Source organism: Ornithodoros turicata, chromosome 6 (genome assembly GCF_037126465.1).
Source record: "Ornithodoros turicata isolate Travis chromosome 6, ASM3712646v1, whole genome shotgun sequence".
In the NCBI taxonomy this organism is placed as follows: Eukaryota; Metazoa; Arthropoda; class Arachnida; order Ixodida; family Argasidae; genus Ornithodoros; species Ornithodoros turicata.
This window is the reverse complement of record NC_088206.1, coordinates 67,724,967-67,752,834: the sequence shown is the minus strand read 5'-3', so window position 1 is coordinate 67,752,834 and position 27,868 is coordinate 67,724,967. Positions and strand designations below refer to the sequence as shown.

At 46.2% G+C, this 27,868-nt stretch overlaps 1 protein-coding gene across 1 annotated transcript; it reads left to right on the top strand.

Annotated features, from left to right (window-relative positions):
* Nucleotides 1-27,610, top strand: LOC135397143 (ATP-dependent RNA helicase TDRD9-like). The gene is made up of 37 exons (XM_064628509.1): nt 1-496; nt 567-627; nt 952-1,161; nt 2,347-2,568; nt 4,024-4,146; nt 4,214-4,294; nt 5,094-5,252; nt 5,657-5,760; nt 5,873-5,928; nt 6,448-6,505; nt 6,598-6,682; nt 6,919-6,976; nt 7,870-7,974; nt 8,077-8,174; nt 9,673-9,804; nt 9,873-10,035; nt 11,104-11,167; nt 11,282-11,345; nt 11,427-11,531; nt 12,448-12,561; nt 12,674-12,778; nt 17,169-17,272; nt 17,691-17,768; nt 17,853-17,975; nt 18,568-18,655; nt 18,733-18,840; nt 21,092-21,199; nt 21,294-21,395; nt 21,461-21,583; nt 22,004-22,138; nt 22,220-22,357; nt 23,944-24,014; nt 24,084-24,290; nt 25,034-25,172; nt 25,234-25,355; nt 26,224-26,439; nt 27,064-27,610. The coding sequence occupies exons 1-37, from the start codon at nt 339-341 to the stop codon at nt 27,224-27,226; spliced, it is 4,350 nt and encodes a 1,449-aa protein (XP_064484579.1). The 5' UTR covers nt 1-338; the 3' UTR covers nt 27,227-27,610.
* The last annotated feature ends 258 nt before the right edge of the window (nt 27,611-27,868 follow it).

Below are 27,868 nucleotides of genomic sequence, written 5' to 3'. Positions count from 1 at the left end.
GTAACGGGGCAATTTCCGGTTCCGCTTAGCGAGCTTGCGTGAAAGCGCTTGAAAGATTGTTCTGCCTTGTATTGGCGTTCCCTTCATGTTTATCTTTTGAGAACAGTTCAGGTTAGATATACATGTACGTACGTTGTACAGCATGCAAAACCTCGACAAATTTTTGTCGTAAATGCCATGACAACTGACACATCTGAGAACAGTGTCTCATACAAACCGCGTGGTTTTGGAACGCAAGCTTTCATGTCGGACGACGAGCTCCTCGAACTGCACTTTATGTTCTCTCTATTGTGACTGCAACGTGCTCACACATCAAGCACTGACTACCTGCACACAAGATGGCGAAAACTGCTGCAGACATAACTCTAGACGACATCCTGAGCGTGTTCAGTAGCACGAAGCAGGTGAAAACAGTACAACCCTCCTACGAGCCTGTATTCGCGCTTCGAGCAACTGAGGAGGAAATAAAGGCTTTGGAGCAACCAAAGAGAGCATTGTGAGTAAAAACATTGTGTAAGATATTTGGCAGCCGTGACGAGCGCATAACATTTGGACCACCCTTGCAGTTCCCAAGGCACCGATTACGCAAAACGCTACCAGCTGGAAGAGTTGAAGTCCGTTAATAAGGTAAGACTCTGCACCTAGATACGTTAGATGTGTTCATTGAAGTTTTATTCCTTCCTACTGAGTGCTAAGTAGGTGCATGCACTGGCCATTGTCATCCTTATTCTGATCTCTGTCTTCTGGTGTCTCGAAACACGTATGTCGTTTGCATGATGTACAATCACGAGGCTAGGGAACATGGAGGGACAGACACAAACACGAACTGTCTTCGTGTTTGTGTATATTCCTTGTTTTTTTCCTTTGATTTTTCATTAGGCATCAACATCCCCAGCTCACTTGCATCTTAGCCATCTTTCCATTCACACATGTCGTCTGTCTACCTTTCAGGAATGTTCCAGCACCTTGTCGAAACTCAACCTTCCTGGTCCCTCGAGGCAAGCCAGCGATGTTGACGCCATTACTGCAGTTACGATGGGCCTGGAAACCACACGCCTGGACGACTTGCAGTCCGAGGACACTGAACGCATATACGCGACATACTTCGGCACTACCCATCAGCACAACGGCGAACTTCCCATCGCTGCTTGCAAAGACCAAGTGAGCTCTTCTTCAGATCTTGGGGGTCTGGCTCTAGATTAAAGGAGTACAGAGGGCCATCCAAAAAAATTTCAGATTAAGACGTCTGATGAAAGTGCGTGTGTCATTATACAGAATAGCGCGAAAGGTTTTGATGTGTGCAATTTGTTTCCCAGAAAAAAACTCACATAAACGTAGCTCCGCGCGTTCACCCTTAACTCGCCACTCCAGCTATAACGAGGATGAGGAGGTATGATGGCACGTCACCGATGACGGTATAAGGAGAACTCGTTCTGGTTCGCCCGTCAGTGGGGGTCAGCGCCTTGTCTTTTTGCCGCCGTAAACCTGTTTTGCCAGTTCTCCCGGAGAATTGGGGATAGAAGGAGCGGCAGAAGCATTACCGAGCAAGGAGAAAGGCTTTATCAGAACCCCGAGCAGCCAAGGAGCAGGTGACAGCGGAGTAGCAGACATTTCTCTAGGCCAGTCAGCGAGCGTTCTCCCTATAACGTCAGCGCGAGGTTCCAGACAGATCACAGGCTGGTACTGCTCTTCGCCACCGTTGCGCACGGTCGCTTTTTGCGGCGTATTTTAAATTCAATTTCTGCGATAATTATGACTCTGTGGTGTAAATTATCTCGCATGGTGCATCTTACTGGCCTACTTAACAGTTTTATAGGAAGAAAACTGGGTGTTAAAAATGACTTCTGTGCTACTTTAAATACAATTTTAGCTCCAAATCAAATTAAAACACAGTTCGTGGCGACGTTTGCAAAGTTTGCTTGCAAATTTTGCAATTCGTTCGCGAAAGACCGTCCGCGAATCGGCAATGCTTAGAAGCCATTCTTTCGGCTTTGAGAGGGTCGTCCATTTTGTCGTGCTCGCTCACATTCAAGTTGCCCTCCTAGCCAGCGAAGGTTAGCCAACGTTGGCTAGGAGGGCAACTTGAACGTGAGCAAACACGACAAAATGGATGACCCTCTCAAAGCCGAAAGAATGGCTTCTAAGCGTTGCCGATTCGCGGATGGTCTTTCGCGAACATATTGCAAAATTTGCAATGCAAACATCGCCACGAACTATGTTTTAATTTGATTTGGAGCTAAGATCGTATTTAAGCCATTCTTTCGGCTTTGAGAGGGTCGTCCATTTTGTCGTTCTTGCTCACATTCAAGTTGTCCCCCTGGCCTAACGCTTGTGTCTTTCTTGCAGATCGTGAAGATGGTGGACACTTACCCCGTAGTGGTGATCCAGGGTACCACCGGTTGCGGGAAAACGACGCAGGTGCCCCAGTACCTGCTCGACAGCTCCGCGTCGCGGGGCAAGCGTTGCAACATCGTTGTGACGCAGCCCAGGCGCATCGCTGCCATCAGCGTGGCGAAGAGAGTTTGCCAGGAACGGCAGTGGAACTTGGGCACTGTGGTTGGTTACCAGGTGAGGGCGCTGTGTCGGTTTTCATGTTTGTTAGTCCCTGCGGTTGTGATACTAGGACTGCTAGTCAGCGTTGTGTGCTCGTATATGTTTCTTTTTTATTGTTGTTGCCATTTCGCTACGGTGCAATCCTCTTAACTCGTAATCTCTTAATTTGAACTTCCTGATAGTTAAAACTCGTGCGCGTGTCTGCTTAAAGTTGTGTGTGTCAATTAGTGGACCAGTAATTCAATTATATGAGTGGGTGCAACGTTTTACTCATACGAACGTGTTCAGTTTACTTAGTATAATTATACGACCATTACCTTTAAAAGCAATACTTGTGGCTGAGCAAAGAGACACGAGGAACAAATCACAATAACGGTGTGCTAGAACTCGTGGAACGGTTATGCTTAGAGCACCTAGATTTCAACGATTCCGCAAAATTTTGCGGAATTGGCCACGACTCGCGGAACATACCGTTTCCCGCAGAATCGTCCGTTTTTTTTTCCTTCAGAATATTCAGTATATATTTTAACTAGGGGTGTGCGAATCTGAATATTTTAAGTCGAATCTAATATCGAATCGAATGGAGAAAAAAAATTCCGAATACCGAATCGAATATGGAATATTCGTGCAAAATTTACAATATGAGACCTTCGCACTAAAAGTTTTCATTTTGTAGCCCATGGCTTTGGTGCTATTTTTCTGGCATTAACTGTCACAAGAGAGACACGCAATTCTTCTGTTTAAAGCCCCTACTCTTTAATTTTACATGAGAGTGCTTTCTGCTTTTCAGGTGAGCCTACACTTACTGGTGTACTGGAGTGGTTACCTTAATTTCAAAATTTTATGTCAGGCAGTAGCATGTTATACAGATGATGTTGTAATGGTTTCAGACAACCACAGGCCATTTGTCAAACAAACGAATTGGCATCCTGCCTCAGCTTTGCCATGAACACCCTTTAGTTTCTTTGCACTCGCCCTATGAAGTTGCACTACTGAAATTTTAGACGTAAACTGCATCTTTAAGACACCCTTCTTGTTCGTGAGATGTAGTCATTATTCGAGAGCCCTAACTTTTTAAAGGCAACCTCACAGACATCAAATCAAGGTCCCCCATCGCCAACGCTAAACTGCATGTGGGAGGGGTAGCGGCACCCTTTCCACAGACGATGTCTACAAAGCTAAGTTTGGATAACGTTATGTTAAACTAAACACCGTCCCGTCTGTGTTGGTCCTGCAGCAGGGGCAGTTTCGTAAAGCAGGCTTCACCTCATGCACGGAAGCATCGGGTCAAGCCCACTTTCGGGTTGTGTCCTTTTTACATTCGTGGAATAGTCGAATATTCGAAGAAATCGAATATCGGATATTCGATTCGCGAATCGAATAGTTCGAGCGTTTGATATTCGATTCGAATTCGAGAACTCGAATATTCGCACACCCCTACGTTGAAACCGATATCTGTCTCATCGACAGGTTGGCTTGGACAACATGACTTCAGCCGACACACGGTTAGCCTATGTGACGACGGGCGTTCTCCTGGAGAAACTGATTGGACAGAAGGAGATGAACGCCTACACCCACGTCATCATCGACGAGGTGCGTCAGTTGTGTTTACGGGAATCGAAAGCTCAAAAGAAATTTTCACGCGCGTCTCGCTGTTCAGGTTCACGAGAGGGACCAAGAAACAGACTTCCTGCTCCTAGTGGTGCGCAAGTTCCTGCGGAGCAACTCCAGAGGAGTAAAGGTTGGTTCCTCCGCGATGCTTATGGCTGGTAAATGTGACCCTTCTAGCTGAGGAGTGAGTAACACTGGTGTTAGTTCCTAAAGTCAGCTGTAGAGGATTTTTGTGTCAAGGTGTCATCATTGAGGTGTGCTGGAACAGGAAACATCAGCTCTTTGCAGGACACAAAGGACAGGACACGGAACTGGACACCAAGAAAATAGTGCCATCCCATAGTCCTGGGTACTGAAGTGATGGTTGTTGTGACTGATCATTAGAGCCTGAAGTTTTAGGGTTTAACCCGATTCTTCCCCGAATTTGCACCCCGAATTGAAGGTTTCCTCTTTAGGGTGAAACCCGATTTTTACCTGGCAAATTGCCCTCACTGGGATGTCTGCAGGAACGTACTAATTTACTTGTTTGGCAGAAAAATTCAGTTACATCACCCGTTTGTACCAAACCACTGCAGTTAGTTTGAGCAACTGAGCCCGATTTCACCCCGAATTTAGCATACTGGAAGTTTTTTCACCCGAATTAGCATGAATTTAGTGCACATGTTTATTTACCCGATTTTTACCCCCCGAACTTAGAAAAAAATATTTCCCGAAATCTTCCGGCTCTACTGATCATTGTGTGACCGTCGCATATATGATCATTACTTAGTGACTCTACTGGCTACCCATTCAAAGCTCAGAGCTTTCCAAAGTTTCATATGTTATAGTAGTGCAAAAAAATTGTCACATGACATGCATGTGGCCCTCACTGCTGAAAGCACCAATGTCTAAATACTCACTGTTATGCCTGTGTGTGATTTCGGTTGTAGGTCATCCTCATGTCTGCAACCATCGACGTGGCATTCTTCACGGAATACTTTTCGACCTCTTTCCTCAACAAGCTAGAGCCTGCACCAGTGATAGAGATACCCGGTAAAATGAAATCTGTCAAGGAATACTACATCGGAAGCTTACACACGCTCGGAGAGGTTAGTCTTCGTCCCACTCTTCTTGGCAAACAGCGGTTGGGTCAGTGCTTCACATGGAACGTAGCTGTGTGGCTTTTAGATGCACTTTAGTACCACTTCATCCTGACCTTACACGTTGCGTAGGAGTGAGAGGAGTCTTTAAGCCAGACTTCGTACCTAGGTGGCGTTGGCTGTATCCGTAACGGATGATTTTTCAGTGGGGAATGAGAACTCGCGGCTGCTTGCTACAGTGACCTGACAGCAGACCTGATCTGCCCGGGCCTCCAGTGTCATGTGGCACAACTCACGGCTGTTTTTTTTTTTTTAGGGTGTCCTTGTAAACTAAGCTGTGCAGTGACGTGGTTACGTACAGCGAAAATATTGTGCATATTGGCTTCTGATTGAGTGGGAATCCGCTGTTTCAGATTCCACAGTTTGACGCATCGGAGCCGTACGTCCCGCAAGAATCGTTCGTCCTCGCCCATCGTCTGATCAAGGTGTTCGACAGGATCGAACGAGGCGAGCAAGAGTGAGTAGGATTCTAGACGAGCAGCTCAGTTCACAGATTCTCTATTGCTGGGTGCTTTAAAGTGTACTCTCGCACGAAACTGCAAAATAAGGACATTTGCTTTTGCTCCTAGGATAGAGGATGGCCGGTTTGCTCCTGTTCGTGGGACGGTGCTGGTGTTCCTGCCAGGTTAGAAAAACGCAGTTTAGGTTGATGTAGACGCAGAGAGCCTGTAGTTTTAGGGTTTAACCCGATTTCCCCCCCGAATTTGCACCCCGAATTGACGGTTTCCTCTTTAGGGCGAAACCCAATTTTTACCCGGCAAATTGCCCTCACTGAGGCTGCGGTGTAGGAATGCACACTAACTTGTTTGGCAGCAAATGCAGCACCGTTAGTACAGTTAGTTTGAGTAACTGAGCCCGATTTCTTCCTGAATTTAGAATACTGGAAGTCATTTCACTCGAATTCGCATGAATTTTTAGCGCACGTTTATTTACCCGAGTTTCACTCCCAGAATTTAGAAAAAAATATTTCCCGCAAACTTCAGGCTCTATAGGTGCAGTGGTATTATGGATATCTGCTTCACGTACATGCACTTGCACACTTGTTCGTATGTGTTAATCGTTCGCTAATACGAAATGAAATTTTTTTTCTTAAATCTTCGTGCATGCATACGACAGACTAAATGATGCTGACTGTTCCTTTCAGGATACGAAGAAATTTCTACGTTGACTAACATACTACGTGACGATTGCGTTTCTTTGCGGTGGGCACTTTTTCTTATTTTTTCGTTGATGGTCTAAAGTTCCTTTCTAGTGAACCAGCGTTAATGTTTTCAGTGTAATTTTTGGTCCGTAGGTGGTCTGTACTGCCACTTCACTCAACGGTTACCCAGCAAGAGCAGCAGTCTGTGTTTCTTCCTCCTACGAAAGGTCACAGGAAGGTATGCTGCATGTTTCTTTTTGTACGGACAAATGTTGTTGTTGTTGTTTTCGCTTTTTTGAAATCTGATATTGCAGAGAGGCTGGGCCTTATCGAGCACACTTCTGTTGCTTTTTGCCCAGTACCCCAGCATCATCTTTTGGTTCAGAATAATAATAATAATAATAAACTGAACTGAACTGAACTGAACTGAAATGCACCTCCCATTAATGTTGCATTTATCTTCGTCTTCTCCAGATCATTTTGTCTACAAATATTGCAGAAAGCTCCATCACTGTACCTGACATCAAGTATGGTGAGTAACAAGAAGCTAGAGATAAAGAAGGAAAGCAGTGTGTAGGTTTTGCCGCCTTGAAGACATTTTTTCATGCTGGGCAGATTTGCTAAGTTTTTTTTTTTTTTTTTCATCTCAGTAGGGGTGGGAGCAGTGGGGGGTAACACTCATATCTGCAGGCTCGGCACACTGCTCGTACTTCGAGCCTGAAGTTTTGTGGGGAATATTTCTTTCTACGTTCGGGGGAGTAAAAATCGGGTAAATAAACATGTGCTCTGAATTAATGCAAAATCGGGTGGAAAAACTTCTAGTACAGTAAATTTGGGGATCAGTCGGGCTCAGTTACTCAAACTAACGGAACAGGTTCGGTACAGATGGCGATCTAACTGCGTTTGCTGCCAATCAAGTTAATGCACATTCCTACAGACGTCTCAGTGAGAACAATTTGCCGGGTATAAATTGGGGTTTCACCCTAAAGAGACAAACCTTCAGTTCGGGGTGCAAATTCGGGGAAGGATCGGGTTAAACCATGGGCGTATCGAGAGGGGGGCAAGTGGGGGGGGGGTCGTGTCCCCCCCCTGGAACTCCTAGATCGCTTGTGAAAATAGTGCGCTCTTTAATTGTAGATCGTAATGATTATTCAAAGATGTAATGATAGGAACCTCTGAACACCCACACATTGCGCAACGTCCGCCTCCGGAAAAAGATGTGGTAGGGAGGGGGGGTTTGCACTCTGCCCTTCCCCCCCCCCCCCTTGCCTCCTCTTTGCCCCTCCCTGGAAAAAATCCTGTGAACGCCCATGGGTTAAACCCTAAAACTTCAGGCTCTACTCATACTCTTTTACTCAGTGGCTTGAATGCCCCTTGTTCGTTTTTTTCGTGTTGTTACAACTGCTAATGCAATGCTTTCTGCAGTGATTGACTTTTGCCTCACAAAGAGTCTGATATGCGACCCGGACACAAACTACTCCTGTCTGAAGCTGGAGTGGGCCTCCAAGGCTAACTGTAAACAGAGGCAAGGTAACTAATTGTGACGAGTCGTCGCGGTAATCCTTTGACCGTTCCTTGCCCACTCCTTCCCACTCCTTGCCCACTCCTTGCCCACTCTTTGCCCACCTCAAGGACGTGCGGGTCGTGTGTCCGAAGGCAGGCTGTACCGGATGGTGCCTGAAGATTTCTACGAGAACGTGCTTCCAGACTATGGCATTCCTGAAATGAAGGTGGGTTTTGCTTCCTGGCCTAGCAGAAATAGGTGTAAAAATCAGCACGTTTCTTAAATTACAGTGTTGTCAACAGATGATGTCTCTGAATTTTGGCTGTTGTAGTTTTATGCATGACGGCTGTGTTTGTTGTTATCCTTGTCTGTGGCATCGGCGAATTTTTTTTTTTACTGGAACGATGTACTGGTTTTCTTTTTCTTTTTTAAGGCATTGTTCTGAGTTTCTGAGGCGTGCGTCTATCTTGGAAGTATTTCTGGAAAATCTGGGAAGGGTTTACGATGTTCTGTCTTTGCAGCGGTTATCATGACACTCAAAGCAATCAGTCGGAGTCAGATGACAGTCAAGTTATCAGTGTCATGTTCAGTCGGCTATGCATCACCCCAATGCTGCGTGACAGTCTTGCAAATTGCAAAATTCTAACTCACAAGTGCGAAGCAAGTGGCACTGAGCCTATATGCTTAAGTCCTTGTGTTTTAGGGTTAAACCTATTCTTACCCTCTCCCTGTTTGCATTATCGTCACTCGGGGTAAAACCCAAAGAACCCCGAACACAAACTTGTCAATGTGCAAGTTCAGTTGCCAATACGAACACTGGGGAACGTTAAGCACTGCACATTAAGCACCCGACTTTCAACCGATTTCCACCCGACATCCACCCGATATCACCCAGTCTTACCCGGTTTTACGGCTGCTGAAATAACACCCGGTCTTTACCCCTGATTTTCAAAAAACACATAAAACATAAAATCACAAGGCATATATGCTGCAGCTAGCAAAAAAAAAAAGAAAAGAAAAGAAACAGAAAAAGGCTTGACAAAGAACAGTGAATGCTCAGCTATCACAGCGATGCAACTCTCCTTCCAGAGTTACGGTAATCACAAGTGGCAAAGATTGCATTATTATTGATATGGCAATATTGGCAAATATTGATATAGTACATACATATGAGACATGCTCTGGAGACAGAAATCTGGGAATATATCACAATGAACTAAGGGCAATATATTGCGATGGCTTCCGCCGGAACCAAAACCGCTCGTCATTGTCCCCAACTGGCATCCATAATCATTAGAGCCTGAAGTTTTCGGGAAATATTTTTTTCTAAATTCAGGGAGTAAAAATCGGGTAAATAAACATGTGCTCTAAATTCATGCAAATTTTGGTGGAAAAACTTCCAGTAGGCTCAATTGGGGTACAAATCGGGCTCAGTTGCTCAAACAAATGGAACTAGCTGTGTACAAATGGTGATGTAAATGCGTTTGCTGCCAAAACAAGTTAGTGTGCATTCCTACAGACGCCTCGGTGAGCATAATATGCCGGGTAGAAATCGGGTTTCACCTCAAAGAGGCAACCTTGAATACGGGGTGCAAATTCGGGGAAGGATCGGGTTAAACCCTAAAACTTCAAGCTCTAATGATCATATGTCCCACACCCAATGTATAGGCAACGTAGCATCTGCATGAAAAATACCGAATAACTTTTTTTGGTACGTTTACCAGAGGTGTCCATTAGAGCTGACCGTGCTGAAGGCCAAGAAACTGGACCTGGGCGAACCCAGGGCCATCCTGGCCTTGTGCCTCGACCCTCCGGATCTCGGAGACATCGAGAGGGCCATCCTAGCGCTGAAAGAAGTACGTTTTCAGTTTGCCGTAATCCTGTCGTTGCGTCTCTTTCTGGAGCGAATGCCTTTGTGAACCAGGTGAGCGCTCTGACCACCATCATGGACGGAGAGTTCAACCCGTACGACGGCGACCTGACGTTCCTTGGGAAGGTGATGGCCAACCTGCCCTTGGACGTACGTGTCAGCAAGATGATCATCCTAGGCTTTGTCTTCAACTGCCTCGAGGATTGTGTCATCATTGGTAAGGCGTTGATCTTCACCTTGGACCTGTGTGTACTGTAAAACTAGAGCCCCTGTGTTTTAGGGTAAAACTTCATGAAACTCATTTTTACCCCCCCCCCGATTTGCATCATTATCACTTGCGGTAAAACCCGGAAAAACCCGAAAACGAGGGGTGAGGTGGGGTGCACTAACTTTGCAGTGTGCCAATTTGGCCGCCAGTAGGGGCACTGCCGAATGCTAAGCACTGCACAGTGAGCATAGCTGTCTCGTGATAATCTGAGATGCGCAAAGTGCTTTTTTTTTCTTTAGACCCTAAAAAATATGCTTTTCCATCCGATATTACCTGATTTTACCCTGTTTTACAGCTCCTGAAATAAAGCCGGATTTTCGAAACACGCAAAACCCGAAAACACAGGGCCCTGTGTAAAACTTTGGGTAACCTGTGTAAAAAAATTTTCGGATGCTTAAATTTGTGGCCCAGTTGTTTGAGTTTCTGGCCAGTCCGAGATTGCCCATAGCGCGTTTCATAAAAGCGATATTGCGCGTGCTTGTGCTGTAGATTGCTTGTAGCATGTTTCATAAAAGTGATATTGGGCATTCCTGTGCTGTAGATTGCCCGTAGCACATGTAATAAAGGCATTATTGCGCATCCTTGCGAAGTAGATTTCCTGTAGCATGTTTCATAAAAGCGATATTGCGCATTCTTGTGCTGCAAAGCAGTTGAAATGCTTAGCAGTATCCTGTACAGCGAACTGTGAAGTCTGTGATTTCAGCACAGTTTCTGAGGTGTCCAATTCTGCTAGAAATTTTTTGAGTGCCCCTAAAATTTGCAAATTTTTCTGTTCCTGAAAAATTATTCGCAAAGTATTATTAAAAGACATTAATTAAAATTAAAAATAAAAATAAAATAGGTTGAAATTAAAAATCAATTATTAAAATTATTATTAAATTCCTTAAAAATGGCTAGCAGACGATAACTGTTCTGCGATACCTGAGCGGTAGTTTTGGTCGCACGAAATAATGTTCGCTTCATGCGTGCTGCCATATCTCGGTTGCGGAAGCGTTGAGCAGTACGCTTTCTTTGCAGCTGCATGCTTGTCAGTTCAGTCCATGTTCTCGAAGCCCTTCCAGAAGCTTCTGGAAGCCTACAAGTGAGTGCATCCTGGTAGTTTTATCCCCTCTGCCATTGCCTCTGTGTGGCTTCCACTAGTCTGTTTGCATGTTGAAACGTAAGCAGTCTCACACCCTGAGACATCTCTTAACAGGTCTCGGCTGGCCTGGGCCGACGGTTCTTTCAGCGATTGCCTCGCGATGTTGCACGCGTACAAGGTAGAGCTGGCACAATATCTAGTTGTGCCATGTCAGTTTGTGAGCGTGTGTGGCCGTGAGTGATGCCTCGTTTGTTCCCAGACCTGGAAAAGCATCAAACATGATTCCCACTTCGATCGCCGTGGTGGGCTGAATGAGAAGGCCTGGTGTTCACACAATTTCCTGCAGCTTCGTCGCCTACGAGAGGTTCGTTTCATTAATTTAATCATTCATTTCATTCATTAATTTAATTTAATTCATTTAATTAAAATTTTCATTCATCATTTAAAGTGCCACTCCAGACTCGGGAGGGGGGAAAACGGCATTTATTTTATTTATTCCATGAAAAGAAGGTGCCTCGAGGATTCTATACGCGAAATTTCGATCGTGTTCACGAAAGCTGTACATTTCTGTCAGTTTTTGAACATCTGCCGAGCCTCCGCAAGTTTCGACGACGCGAGGAGTGGGTGACGTAATCATGAGCCCATAAATTGCAATGACGACATGTTCTGGAGAGGGCGCTCGTCTCCAAGCAACGACAGCGGCGTCCGGGAGGGGTCATGTGGTGGAGAAGTCATGTGAGGCTGATCATGGGGGAGATGTCATCTCCCTCGAATGTCTTTTCTCGAAGGTCGGACGATATGTCACGTGGGGCTCCGCTGACGGAGTGCAAAAAGTGAGCCCCCCCCCCGGAAGACGTGGGTGAGATGAAGACACAGATGAGAGCCAGGCGCTCTGTCGGAGCCCAACGTCAGAGTTCTCAAAAATAAACACTAATTTTCTCTAGCTTTCGCGCCACGTAGAGCCAAAATATTTTGCAGGAATGTAAAGTGACAATGAAAAAATGGCTAGGAAGTAAGCGAGCTGGTGAAGATGATGCATAATGTAAAAACCCCCGAGACTAGGGAACACGAAGGGAGAGACACAACACGAACAAGACTTCGTGTTGTGTCTGTCCCTTCGTGTTCCCTAGTCTCGGGGGTTTTTACATTATGTAAAGTGAGGCAGGTACATTTCAGAAGCATATCTTTGCTAGGATCCTGAGGACACAAGATTTAGTCCGTAGGGGCACTTTAATTTTTGCGTTATTTGGCACTGACACTCGCGTCGTCCGTTTTCGTAGATTGAGCGGCTCATCGACGAAATCACGAAGCGACTGCAGAACTTCAACATCCGCACGGCACGACAACCGAACCGGCGGAGGACCGACAGCGACGAGCATTTTCAGTTCCTCAGGGTAAGAAATGTTTTGGGCATCATATTCATCGTGCATCCTACAGAAGTTGAATAAATTTTGTGAGTTGTACAAACAAAAGTGACCAGCAGCAGCGATTGATGACTGTTCACAGCTGGTGATCTGCGGTGCCTTTTACCCTCACTACTTCGTCCACGACACCGTGGCTGATTACGATAACTTTCGGAAACTGGCAACAGATCCACTCTGCACGGTTCTGGTGAGCTGTTTAACGATTTTTTTCTGCTTTCTTTCGTGCGGTTTGTCTGGCTTGAAGGAACATGCTTGTCAGTGTAATTTGAGCTCATTTGCACGGTAGTTCGTTGTGGTGTGGTTTAAGGCGGAATCTCTTCTGCGCAAGACAGTAGAGAAAGTTTGTTCGCACACTGCTAAGAAACTGCGTAAAATGTCGTAAAAACAGAACCACTAGCATGTTCTTCTTGCTTTGCCCTCATCAGTGAGACATTTTGTAGAATTCCAGGTCTATCCGTTGATTTGTATTGAGCCCGAATTCGCAAACATTTTAGTGTGCGACACTCTAACGAGATGGCAGCAGATGTTCGAGATGCACCAAACTTTAATTTATTAAAAATCAATGGCTCAACGATGTCCCTTAAAGGACGACGGAAACGAAAATAGGCTGCAAAGCTATTTGCCTCATATTGCGATGTGTACCAAAACAATCCGGAATTCGACTTAGATTTGCGTATATGAGTTGAAACGCCGCCACAATCGCGATATAAAATTCAGCCGTGGAGCAATCTGAGCCCCTGGTGAGCGTCGCCGCGCCGCCGTAGCAGACCACGGAAGTGACGCACGTTGGCTCTCCTGTTGGAGTTCCTGTCTTTCATTTCGCTTCATTTCATTTGGTGTTTCGGCGTACGTCTAATTCCTGCTACGGGGAACGAACGGAGACGAAGAAGCATGTACGAACTAGAGGTGTGCGAATAGCAAAATTCCCATGTCGAATCGATTTCAAATATTTCATGTTCAATGCGAATCGAAGTCGAATAATTTGGCACCATTTCGAGTCGAATTCGAATATGTACGGAACATTCGAAACGAATACCTTTCGAATATCTCACCTTTATAGTTTGGAAATACTAAATCAAATAATTGGCTCACTCATAAGAATGGGTGGCCTGACAAGATCATGGCTGTCATCATATCTATGCAGACTTCCGCATCGCATGCCAAGACGTTGATTTGTGCAATCAGCCCTGAGTTTGTTTCGTGTGGCACATGTACATGTGGACGATTATGCACTTTACTCAGATGCAATCGATAGCTTTGGAATCTGAGGTGATCAGTTTTAATACAAGACTGGAAGCAAAGAAAACTTGATGAAGTTCACATTTCAAAGTAAGGTGGCACACATATGAAAGGGCTACAAATTATCATGCAAAAAAGCAAGATGTTCCACATGTCGTGGTGTAAGACGGGTCCTGCGTGTGCATGCAACATTGCCGGACAAAGAAAAAACGCGTTCACTTGGCACTGATGTTGCCGGTATAGGTAGGTACCTCCGTGCAAGTCTTGCCAATTGGGGAAATTTGTGTTGCCCCGTGGTGTACCACCACTGACATGGGTCAGCATCACGACTCACTGGTTTGTCACTAGTGTAGTTCTCCAGTTCTTTTTGTGGCTGGGAGGCAGAACACTCTTGATCCTTGACAAGCAGGTCAAAACTGTCCCAAAGTGTTATGCTAGCTGACTGACACTGATGTTCTTGATGAGGAGTCAGTTCGACCGAGGAAGGCCATTCATCTGGTCCTAATTTCTCTAGCTCCTTGGATACGACATCCCTTAGCCATACTTCTTTTGCCGGCACACTCTTGTAGATGAGAGTCTTATACCTGGGATCAATAAACATTGCTAGACTGGCGGCCACATCAAGCTGGTAGTCAGAAAACCTCGTTTTTAGACTCTTGACCAGGTTTTGGGCAAACTCTGAGTCTTCTTTCTCTGAGGCACACCTCAAGTGTTCAAAAATACAATACAGGATTGGTATCTGGGATGACAAAGTTGGGTATTTGTCCCCTCCTGCAGTTGTCGTTGCATCTGCCAGGGGCTTAAGGGTGCCAACATATTCTTTCATTTGCCTCCAGTCGGAGGCCGTTAATCCATCCACAGGCATATCATGAGATGCAAAGTCCACACATATCGCCTCTTTTAACTCAAGCAGACGATCTAGCATCAGAAATTCGCTGTTCCATCTAGTCTCTACGTCTTGCTTGACGTGGAGTGGAGCCTTTCCAGACTTTCGCCGATATTCGTCCAGTCGTCCCTGAGCTTGAGTGCTGTGCTTATAGTGTCCCACTACTGCCCTCGCCTTCTTACAGAGTTCTTGAATGCCGCGTGTGCAGTCCTTTGCATCACTTATGACTAACTGCAGTGTATGCGCCATACACGACCTTTAACACCAACCTAGTTCTCTGATGGCTGCCTTCATGTTACGGGCGTTATAGGTGACGATATACACAGGGCACGCATGAGTGTCTATACTCCACTCCGCTACCAGTTCCTCTAGGGCTGACGCGATCTTAGCGGTGGTGTGCCTTCCCGAGAAATACGATATATTTAGGTGATAGTGCTTCAAGCAATACGCTGAGTCCAAAAAGTGGCAAGTCAGGCTTATGTAGGCTTCGTTAGCACATGAAGTCCACATGTCCGATGTGAATGATATACTTTCCATACCGTTTTCAAAGGCTGCGCGAAGTTCTTCTTGCACCTTCCTTCTCGTGTCGTCATATAACTTAGGTATGATCGTCCGTGAAAGAGACGTTCTTGATGGTGGTGTGTAGCCCGGGACAGCCTCTGTCATCAGCTCCCGAAAACCACGATCGTTTGCAATAGAGAACGGCTGAAGATCGACGGCAATCATTCTTGCCACCTTCGCGTCAAGAGCCTCCTTCCTGAGGATATGGTGTCCTGCCTTTTCATCGTGTCTGTTACCTTGCGTTGCGTACCGTCTTTCAGCTGCTGACACTCATTTTGATATTCCTTGAAGACCAACACGTGTCGTCTCAAGTGATTAGCAAGAGCCGTCGTCGTCCCCGTTGGCGTCTGAAGGGACGCGCCACAGGTCTTGCACTTCCCGCCTGTCGCAGATTCTTCGAAGTACTTCCACACTGCACTGCGCTTCTTTTTCTTCGTCGGGCATTCGTCAGGCGTTTCCATTGTGCCGGAGAACGGCGTAGCGGCGTGAAGACTGCGGCACCAGTTGCACTTCCAAAGTTTCGGTTTACAGCTCGACTCGCGCACGTGAGTAGCATGCGTCAACAGGAAGAAGAGGAGGAGAAGGAAGGACGGTGACGATGGCGATATGGTTGCACTAGGTTTGCGCTAAACACGCTTAACGAAGTGCAGGGGACTTCTAGGACTCAAACCTGCGCGCATGGAGTACCAATTTTGCGGAATCCGGCCTCTTTTACGCGCATTTTTGGTTTTCTGTACACAATTCTATCTGCGGCCTCTCACGAACGGGCAGTCACGGCAATTTCCGGTAATATTCGAAAAATATTCGAAAAAATCGAATAGTTGTAACCATTTGCGAATACCATTCGAATAGCGCGAACTATTCGAATCGTATTCGAAACTTCGAATATTCGCACACCCCTAGTACGAACCCATCTCTCATAGGATATATTGTCTTCAGACTTCCACAAGATCTCCGAATCAAACATCTTCAGGCGTTATTCAGAATTCGCCGTGTTTGTGCCGGGCAGTCGCACATGGAGCGCGAGAGATATTTGACGTCACGCGCTCCTCAGATTTTCCCGCAATGCTTGGCGCGCTCCATGGGCGATCGTGTCGAGTGGGCGGCCCAGCGCTCTCGTAATCGTCAGAAATATGGCCATCCGCACAGCGTACTTGCAAAATACTAGTGGCACCATAATTTTACATAATATTTACACCTTGTTCGGTCCCCTTTTTGCAATGGACAAATTTCGTTTCCGTTGTCCTTTAAAAAATACGTCATTGACTAGAGAAAAGCTAAGAGAACACGCCAGTACCAATCTTGAGATGATAGTTTAGAGCACTCACGTGTCTTGTGCGAACGAAAATCACCCATAGACTTCTGAAGAAGTGATTCCCCCCTTAAGCGAACTGTATTTTCTTAGATGTCTAAATAGCATCCTATATCATTGAAAGTTCCTTGTCAGTGCCATAATTATTGGACATGAAATACATGGTGGATGGAGTTTGATTAGAAGTCAAGGACCTGCGTGATTGGGGGTTGTAGAATAGTACTGCACTTTTATTTTATTATTGTTACTGCTGGCAACCTGTTGGCACTTACGGCACGAATCGGTTAGATTGTACGAAAGCATGACACGTAAACAGACTTTCATAGTCCCGTAAGGATAAAAGAATGCACTAAAAGTGCCTGACGTCACTATTTGAGCCAATCTTCTTATTGTGGTGTTTTGACACTCCTTCCTCTCTTTTTCTAGAGATAAATTTTAAGATAGGATAGATTAGATTAAGATTAGATAGATAACATAGGATAGATTACGATTGGAATTGCTCAAAGTGTCCTTTGCTGTGGCCTTTTGTGACCCTGTGTTGACACTGCACAGAATCTTAAACCTCAGCCTCCTTTTCAGCTCGGAGGGGTTCCTCAGAACCAGGGACCCTTGTACGACCACGCGCTTCGTAGAATGTTCAGCTGTTGCAGCGAGCAGATGAAAATACACTTCGAAGAAACCAGGTGAGACACGCAACTTGGAGCACTGCAGGGGCTGTATTTTTAGGCCCAGACCCGGCCCGAGCCCAGCCTTCCTTTGATTTACCCGCCCGAGCCCGATGCGACGGCTGCATACCCATCCCGGCCCAAACCCGGCCCAAACCCGAGAAATTTATAGGCCACCTTACCTGTCCGAGCCCGGCACACTGTATGAGGCTGTAAGATTTGACCGTCGCTAACTAAGAGACGGATAACTCGGCCTCGAGCCCGACCTAGGCCGGGCAATGAACGGGCCGGGCCACTAATGGTCAAACTACTGAGCCTAGCCCGGCCTGGCTCGAGCTCGGGTTTTCGGCTAAGCCCGAAACCCATGTAGTGCTCTAACGCAACCTAACTCGTGTGTGGATGAGTGCACTCATGCAGATTCTCTGTCGTACGAAAGGGCCACGATAGAATTCATCCCGACAAATCGTCACAAGGTCGGTGTCTTGCCGGCAGTCTACAACGCTGTCAAGATGAGGTGAGTGACAGCTTTCAGGGTGCCCCGCGCTGCTCTGAAAAAGCACGAGCAGGGAACTTTAACGTGCGCTTCCCCACCAAACAGACAGCTGCGACTGCCACTGGAATTGCACCTCTTCAAACCGGACGAGGCGAAGGAGAAAATGGAGCGGCTGCTGAAGCTGAGCGCCGAGCAGAACGGTACGGTTGGAAGACTGCGCTCAAACAGGTGATAAGCCACGGTTGCTGCTTTATTTGATCATGTCAAAGCATCATGCGTGAAATGCGAGTGATGAAACAATATTTTGAGATTCGTTAAAATTAACTTCCGTTAATTTCATTCGTTTACCTTTAAAGGTGCATGCTTTTATGCATGCTGACAACGAACTTTGTTGATTTGAAAATGGAAGCAGTACGAGTTAGATAGTTTGACTGAAGCGCATGGGCACGTTGAACATCTGCAAATGAGTCCGATTTCGATTTGTACGTTGATATCTTGTCTGCGCAGCCAAGTGCTGGCTTCTCTTCCACACAGCAGTATGAACTTGTGACTTTCCTGCCCTATAATGGCTTAACAGTGGCCCATTTCAAAACATAAGGATGCTTTCTGGAGGTTGCTTTTTGATGAGTGTTTTGAGTTTTCTTTTCTTTTTTTTGTGATAGTGACCTCAAGTTGAACAGTTCTTCTTTTTTTTTGTATCATTACTTGGCTTTTTGTTAATATGATTTATTTTGCTTTCTTCTCTATCTTCTCGGTATCTCGATCAAATTGTTTCAAGTAATACCGTTTTACGAAGCCTTGCTTTCTTTTCCCTGTTCAGAATGGTCGTCGTGCCAAATATAAACCCGATAAAGAGCGTTCCTCTGCCCGGCACCAACCAGATGACCGTCAACATTTACTGCACGTCGGTATGTCCTGGATATGCGACCTAACGGCCACCGTCTCTGTTAGTGGGGTGTATTCACGGCTTGGTTTCGAACTGCAGGTCGTGACCTGTGGCCATTTCTACGCGCACTATTCGGAACAGTCTCACGAACTGGCAGAGCAACACATGAATGCTGCCATCAACCATAACAATGGAAAGCATCTTAAGGTAACATCTAACTTGCAGTGTGTGTGCGTGTGTTTGTTTGTTTTTGAGGAGTGACGAAAGACTTGTATTAAGTTGGATTTAAATTTATCCTTGCAAAATGAAAGGTGCCGTTACCTTGACAGCAGTACAAAAGGAACAAGATTCATCAGTTGCATCATTCGCGATTTATGAGTGCAAGACGCCAAAGCTTGTGCTTTCTGTCACACTCCTTCTCAAGGATTGGTCCCTTCAAACGATCCCCCGCGATGATTGGGCTGATTGTTTGAGGAGGCCAATGGGAAGCTGCTCTGCATTGTTGACTTTCTCGAGGAAGAGAGGAAAAGCGTGAGTTGCGGTGTTTCCCACTCAAATATCATGTACGATGCGATTGATGGACCCCGTTCCTTTTACATTGCTGTCAAAGGTAATGGAATTACATTTCTGTCAAAGGTAATGGAATCTTTCATTCCACGAGAAGAAATTTTTGTTCTCTAGAGCCCCTTAAAATTTGTTTTTGCATTTCTGTTGTTATCAAATTTGGTGAGTTGCAACTCTTTCTACGCAAGCTACGACGAAGCACTACAAGTGCTGTTTATCTTTTCCAGTCGATATACGTGTGTGATAAATAGACTTAACCCGATTTGCACCCCGGATTGAAGGTTGCCTCTTTAGGGTGAAACCCCGATTTTTACCCAGCAAATTGCCCTCATTGTGACGTCTGTAGTAGTGCACCAACTTACTTGTTTGGCAGCAGATGCCGTTACATACCCGTTTGTACCAAACCGGTACAGTTAGTTTGAACGATTGAGCCCGATTTCTCCCCGAATTTAACGTACTGCAAGTTTTTCCTGCCAAATTCGCATGAATTTAGGGCACATGCTTATTTACCCGATTTTTACCCCCAGTTTTAAAGAGTGATATTAAACGGTAGGAGCAACTTATTTATTTACACACGGTAACGAGACTTTCATGCACACGAAAGTCTCGTTACCATGTCTAAATAAATAAGTTGCTCCTACCGTTTGATATCACCCTTTGATTTACTCACCACCGGCAACTTGACATCGCCTATTTTTCTGCCTTCGTACCCCCAATTTTAGAAAAAAAACATACAGTGGACTCTCGTTAATTCGAACTCGAGGGGGCCGCGGTATTTGTTCGAATAAACCGGAGTTCGAACTAACGGGAGACGCTCTCCTGGAAGGGGGCTTGGGCGCAGGGAGCGCATGCAGATGTGTCGCGACGCACTTCGAGTCGCATTTTACGTTCGCGGTACCGGTGTCACTTCAAGACGCATTTATATTGGCGTAATTCAAATCGTTACTGCTGCCGAACTCCGCCGCTACCGTCGTTACGTTCCCGATACGGCGGAGAAAACTCCCAGAGCGTCACAGCCGCGCGTTGCGACTTTGAAGGAAATACAGGACTTATATGTTCACAAGAATTCACTTACAGAAATTATGAAGCGACTTAAGGTTGAAAGCAGTCAGTATTTCGCTCTTGCAACTGTTTCTTTTAGCGGGACTCTTAGCATCGCTTTGACTCGGACACAAGTTCAAGAGTGGCATCCGCATTTTTCTCGGAAGAAAAATGGCGCACTGTCATATCCAGCGCCGATGCTACATCAGATGCACTTGGTAAAGGCACTGGATCGCGAGACAGGTTCGTGACTTGAGTCGCCTGAACCCGCCGGCGCATGCGGTGTCGATGATGTCCGCGTCAGTTAAGAGCCCAGTCTCCACGCCGTCGTCTCTGCTGACATGGTGCACGTTAGGGAAATAAACGATGTCAGTGAACGGGTTGTAGAACGATATTGACAGTCGCGAAGTCATAAAAATGAGTGACGGCACGCGCACACACCTCCTCCACCCTCACGAGGGTCTCAAAAGGAAGAGAGAGAAAGAGGAGAAGGACAATGCAAGCGTTCGCGTAAACTTCTTGCTGTCGTGAAGAGGGGAGAGTGTCCTTGAACAGCGCAAAATGCGGAAAGAGGACGGGAAGCGTACGGAAGGTCAATAATCAGGGAGATATGGGGCGCTGTGACCCGTTCCTGTCTGACGCGCGAGCGCTGTTTGTTCGAATTATGCGGTGTATACGCTCGTCTGTTTGAATTAGCGGGAGTGTCTCCCCATTGAAATACATGTGCTTTAGACGGGACTCGGACGAGAGTTCGAATTATCCGGAGGTTCGAATTAAGCGATTTCGAATTAACGAGATTCTACTGTACTCCCAAAAACTTTCATTTTTTTTTTTTTCATTTTTGTTGGTGTAGCCCATTGTCGGTCCCGTCAAGTCGAACATGCTGGTGTTGGCCCCGTTCAAGGGTGCCTACTACCGTGCAAGAATCGAAGAAGTCTTTCCGCAGGACGGGAGCGCTCAGGTACTTGTAACAAGCATCTACATGTGCAAAGCCTGACCTTCCAAGCGTTCGCAGAAGTTTATTGTTTGTTGATGCACGCGTCCTCGGTGCCCAGGTCTTCTTCGTCGACTACGGCGACATGGCAAGAGTGAAAACGATGCTGCTGAGGGAGATAGATCCCGAAACGCTTCTCGACGCCTTGATCACTCCAGCACAGGTCTGTGGCATAGCAGCCTTACTGCAACGTGCCTCCTTTTAACCATGTGTTGGCCTTCCATGTAGGCGTTTGAGTGCAAGCTGGCGGAAGTAAAGCCGTCGGTGCTCAGGTCTGCGCAAGAGCAGTGGACGGGACAGGCAAACGAAACGTTCTTGAAGATGGTTATGGACAGACATCTCATTGCTAGGGTAAGATGTCAGTGGTTTTGCGCGTGGTTTAAGGACAAAATAGAGCAATTTTGCTGTTTACCGATCGTACGAATCCATTTGTAGCAGAAATGGAGGAACATATCTAAATTCTCAACACTGCAGCCTGACCACGATGCAGTTAGGTGCCAGTGGCGCTTCCGACTTTTTAGCCTTTTGAAGCAGACGACACAAGTACAGATCTTCTGATGAGAAGAGCTGCCGCCGCTTAACTATATGTGCCTTGCACAGATTGCAGCAGTGATTGCAGCATTTGATTATTCATGCATCTCATGTCGTGCAACAGACGTGTACTTACGTGTTCAAGCTAGGTGTTGAGCAAGCTGTACGTGTATGGGCTGTCGAGTAAGCTTCTGCCTATGAACCTGGCCGGGGACGCCCTTCTTTTTCTCTTTTTTTCAGGTATATTCCGTTGTGGACAATGTCGTACACGTTCACTTGTTTGTCAAAGAACCGGACGGTCGCACCTTAAATGTGAACGAGGAGCTGGTGCGTCTCGGACTAGCAGACGACGCGGAAGAGAGCCTTCACTCTGTGGTGAGCAACGGGAAAAATGGTGCTTGCACCATGGAGACCACATTGTTTAACGTGTGACTCAACCTCTTCTTTTATCCCTAGAGGGATCACCAGTTGAGAGAGCGTGTAGAATCTTACTACCAGTCTGTCAGTGACATGAGGGAGTCTGGAGGCCAAGGCTGTGGGGAAGTGGATGCATCCAAGCTCAACTTTGGGGTTCCCGAAGCGTCTTCGAGAAGAGTACGCTCTTCATATTTCTCTTACCTGTTTCAGTGTGCTTCACGTATCCTATCAAAGCCTATTGCAGCAGAATCTCGATGATACGAATCTTTCGAGGTTGCGGAAAATATTCGTACGATCAGAAATGAAGTAGATGCACGCCAGTGTGCAAGAAATCCATACTTGCTATATATTTTCTCTCTGCCCGCAATCAGGGAAGTTAGCTTGAAGTTTTTAACTTTTATCTTACCTGCAATACTGACCTGTAGACGCATATAAAATCCCGCGCATGCGGTTTACTCGGAAACGAATTAAAGGAGTCACAGCTAAGTTACGGAGCGGCGCTGTTGTCAGTGCCGCTCCGCTGTTGTCAGCGCCAGCTCAGCACAGGAGATGCTACACAACGCCTTGCCCGTTCGTATCATCCATCACAGCTTTGCGTTTTGAGAGACATTTTCATGGACCACAGTTCGATCAGTAATTGCCTTGAAATTGGGCAGCGCACGTGTGCGTATTTCTGTTTGGCACGTGGCACCCCCCCAGGGTGTTCTCAGAAGGATCACGACCGACGTGCGTTTGTCATAGGGGAATGACACCTGTACGAATGAGGGGAACAAGTTGGGAGAATGACATTTTCTAGACGAGACCGGAAACTAATTTGTGTCATCGTGAAATTCATATAACCTGTTATCGTATCATCGAGATTCTACTGTAGATGTCAGGCGCAGTGTTGTCTGTATGTTGGTTGTTGGTGTCTGTAAAAGCCGGACGGAGATGCTGCTGCTAAGACATCTCAGACATAAAAGTTGTCAAGGGTGACGATAGAAGAAACTTGGGAGAAACCGAAATGGGGAAGAGCAAAGGATTTGGTGGCGAGGCAGTGCCTTTAAAAGCGATAAAGCCGAACAGCCCAATTTTTAACCATTTTTGAGGCAGTGCCCTCTCCCAGCATCCGAATATGAAAGCCGTGCACAGTGTCAACAAAACTCTGGCACTTTTGTGTAGTTTATCTGTGTCCAGACAGTTGCCTATCTGCTTTGTTGATATCCACATACTGCAATGGTATAGATTAGTCATACTTAGAGCCTGAAGTTTTAGGATTTAGCTTGATTCTTCCCCAAATTTGCACCCCGAATTGAAGCTCGCCTATTTAGGGCAAAACCCAAATTTTCTGTCAGATTGCCCACACTGAGACATCTGCAGGAATGCACACTACCCTGTTTGTAAGCAAACGCAATTACATCACCATGTGTACTAAACCTGTGTGCTAAACATGTGTAACTAAAAACCACTTAGTTTGAGTAACTGAGCCTGATTTTTCTCTGAATTTAGCATACTGGAAGTTTTTCCACCCAAATTCGCACGAATTTAGAGCACACGTTTATTTACGCCCCGAATTTGGAAAAAAAAAAAAATTTCCCGAAAACTTTAGGTTCTAGATACTTCACCCGAATCCTCAAGTATGCTGATGTATCTATAGATAAGATATCTGCTTGCAACTGCAGACAGTCGAGGGCCTTAGCTGAGGCGTACCTTTTAGCTACCTCGATAGGCCTTTACAGAGCGCCACGACTGTACAATGGCATACAATGCGAACCTCTTTGCAGGCACGACTCCACGGCCCATTCAGTCCGCTCGAGTGCAAACTGTGTGGCGTCACCAGGCTGTGCGACTCCAGGTACGATATCCTGACTAGTGGTGATTGCAGGTGGAGAACTTGACCGTGGGAACAACACCTTCCATGCAGAGGAGTTCACGTGGAGCGGACGAGCGTCAACTCTGTCGTGTTGAACCCTGAACCTCAGAACCCTCACCCCCGCATGGTCGTGGCCAGCCATGTGAGCCAGAGCGCGACGAGCGACAACGTCACACTCCGCAACACCACCCTCATGCCCAGCATTCCGGGGTTGCACTGCCTCATGCCTATTCTCTTCTCACCATACGTAGAGTTTAGGTGAGGATATTTTTGCTCGGTTTGTCCTGCCAGGATTACGATTATTTTGTCAAGTCTGTTTTTTTTTCTAGCGGTTATGATATCGGTAGGTTTTTGCGGCTGCTTTAGATGCAACTGGCAGAGCACGTAGTTTGAAGAGGTGCGAGTCCATAGGCAACATCGGAGTGTAGTGGCTCGCTTATTGCTTCTTTAATCACTGCAGCACCTTGTACTCAAGCTCACGTTAGAATTTTTGTACACGCAGTGCATGTTCCACGGGGTATATGCCGTTTCAGAAGTTATAACTCTGTAATCGTTGTCATTCTACGCACGTTGATGGGAGTTGTATCGTCACTGTCGTCTGCTTACGACAGCTTCTGCTGTTCAAACTGCAACTATTGAGTCACGACTGAGGGCCCAGATTCCACGGCTCGATGGGCAGCAGATCATGCTGATGACAAGTGCCATCGCTGTCGTCTGCTACGGCAGTGTGCCAGCTTCTGCTGCTCAAATTCCAACTATCCAGTCATGATGCAAGGCTGTGGTCATGATGATCCGTGGCTGGTTGGACAGCGTGTCATGCGGGTGATAATATCCTGGTTAACTAGATGGCAATGTCGTAACCTGCCTAATATTTGTACTAAGCTATACTTTGCAGCAGGGACTTTTGTCAGGCCTGGCAGGACGGCACTTACACCACGACGATTTTACTACTGGGTTAAATGCGCGACTCTTGCAACACCTCCCACCTTTGTCGCTTTCAGGGCCAACAGAGAAAGAACAGAGTACACCGGCGCCCTCTGTGGACTTGGTTATGACCGGAGGTCTAACCTGCCCGTGTACCCGGAACATGACATTGAGGTCGTCTTCGACATCTCTATGGAGCAGGACGACATGTTCATGGTGGGGTGACAGCCACGGGGGGAGAACGAGGAAGACATTGACAACATGGGTATCGTTGCAGATAAATGTGGTTCGCATGTTCATCAACATGATCCTACAAACTGACCCCGGGAGGTCAGTCATCGACTGGGATGGACCGGGTCTGTTGGACAAGCAAGATAAAGCTAGGAAATATCTCATGTCGTAAGTGCCCGTTTAGTTCTTAGCATGCGGCAAGACTTTTAAGGACAACTCGTTCAGGGAATTGTTTGGTGCAAAACAACTGGTGCAAAATGTGGTGCAAAATGTTTTCTTAGGCAAAGGTAAGTGATAAGTATTTAAAGAGATTGAAATATCTAAATAATTTATTTTACTGAAGAACAAGCTTTCGGACAGAGTCCGTCCTTCATCAGGTGTGATAACAATACATCCAACACTTGGTATAGATATTTATACTAATATTTTACTAATACTTTCTCTTATGCGCATTAGTGTAAACATCTCTACCAAGTGTTCAATGTATTGCTATCACACCTGACGAAGGATGGACTCCATCCGAAAGCTTGTTCTTTAGTAAAATAAATTATTTAAATATTTCAATCTCTTTAAATGCTTATCTTATTCACTTGCGAGTGCTAGATTTTTCCCATTTTGGGGAATGTAAGTGGTTCACTTTCGCTAATTGAGTCATGATCGGAGCTCAACACTAGCTGGAATTATCTGTAGATATAATACGGTGTGCAAGTGCGTCTCTGTGCATGAGAGGAGGCAGTGAGAGGGAAGGAGGAGGGTGCCGCCGTAGCCAATGGGGCTTCCCGAGTGGAGTAACCGGGAGAGGAGATACGCGCAGAACGCTCGGTTACTTGCAGAGCGTATTATAGAAGCAGAACGGAAGGAATGCTCAAGGAGCAACAAAGTGAGACTTAAAGCTGTATTCTTGTATCGTCCTCCACTTGAGAAGCCCTTGGGCTTCAAGGAGACATCGGCATTAACCGTGCTTGAGGAAAGCGCAAAGGACTTCCTCCTCTCGAGTAGTATTTTGAGTCAAAAGGTACCCTCACGTTACTTGCAGCCTCTTGAACCGCAAACGACAGCCGAGAGAACCACAGCCGTGCCCGAGACGCTACTACTGGGGGCTGCTGGACGATGAGTGTCGGTTGAAGCCCCCAAAAGACAATGGGCTGGGGACCGTGCTGGAGCCTCACGATTGTGTGCTGCTAGAAACTTCCACCAGCACAATGTTAGCCATGAAAAACAAGCTGGAAGAACTCCACATGATGGCCAGCAAGTAAGTGGGATCCTCTGCTGCTGCTGCGCGCATGGATTTAACAGTCAACCCTCGATTTATGAACACCCTCCATTCCCGGAAAAATCGTTCATAAATCGAGTGATTCACAAATCGAAAATTCCGTTAAGTCAGTACTATCGAGCTGACGAAACAGTATTTGCGAGTTGGGATTGTGTTTATGATGCAATGTATTGTGTCATTGTGTGTATTGTGTCATTGTGTATTGTGTGAAGTTTTCGGGAAATATTTTTTTCTAAATTCGGGGGGTAAAAATCGGGTAAATAAACACGTGCACTAAATTCATGCAAATTCGGGTGAAAAAACTTCCAGTACGCTAAATTCGGGGGAGAAATCGGGCTCAGTTATTCAAACTAACTGCAGCGGTTTGGTACAGACGGTGATGTAACTGCATTTTTCTGCCAAACAAGTAAGTCAGTGCATTCTTCACACATCCCAATGAGGGCAATTTGCCGGGTAAAAATCGGGTTTCACCCTAAAGGGGCAACCTTCAATTCGGGGTGCAAATTCGGGGAAGAATCGGGTAAAACCCTAAAACTTCAGGCTCTATGCATCGGCTTCCATGTTGTATGCTAACCTAATACGCGTCGTTCAAATCACTTCCAGCTGTCGATCGGCAGCGGAGAACATGATGCTGTGCCCAGTCTGCAACGTGATGTCCGTCAATCCGTACGACCTTCTGCACCACTTGAAGACGAAGAGCCACATGGAGAAAGAGGCCGAAGTCTTCGACTACTGTGCCGTGCTGGAAAACGAGGACGACTGTTGAGTGCAGCCATCCAGTTAGAAATCAATCATCTTCGTCTGCCCTCTCGGAAGAGTGCTTTTTCTCAGGAACAATAATCGAAAGAGTTGCGTTTGTGATAGTGCTGCAAGTTACCGCCATGTGTACGAGTGCTTACACCGATTATTCCTTCATTTGGGAACGTTCTATTCATAAACTGAAAGTCTCATTATTTTATTACGAGCTGTAAAAGAGCTGTAAATACGATGCTTGCTCTGTCGCTCCCATCAATTCGTAGACAAGAAACAAGATGGCATCTTGGATGGTGCCAAGCCGCAGTGGGAGCTTGATTGCGACACATATAGGTTAAATTTGTAAAAATGTGAATGTGCGTAATAAATCCGTGCTGTACGATGGCACAGAATATTGCCAGTGTTACATTCTCTGAAGCGGGGCGGTCGACTGGTGTCGAGATTAGACCTGTGCTTGTGTGCGAGTTATGTATTTGCATGTCCCGTACGGAAACTTGTGTTCAACAGAGCAGTAGTAGCTCTTGCGGTTCCTGTTTTGCCGTGCCGTAAACACCCGTCGCCACTGCTTTGTGCACGTCAAGGGCGTTGCAGTTGACACGCCCGAGGACTGTTTCGAGGTTAGCTAGAATGTATTTAGCAAGTTTTGTTTCGAATC

Excerpts from the sequence above, each read along its gene's own strand:
- LOC135397143 (XM_064628509.1), top strand. The coding sequence starts at position 339 with ATGGCGAAAACTGCTGCAGACATAACTCTAGACGACATCCTGAGCGTG. Across the intron at positions 9,805-9,872 it reads CCATCCTAGCGCTGAAAGAA|GTGAGCGCTCTGACCACCAT; the intron begins GTACGTTTTCAG and ends TTTGTGAACCAG. Across the intron at positions 18,841-21,091 it reads ACAATGGAAAGCATCTTAAG|CCCATTGTCGGTCCCGTCAA; the intron begins GTAACATCTAAC and ends TTGTTGGTGTAG.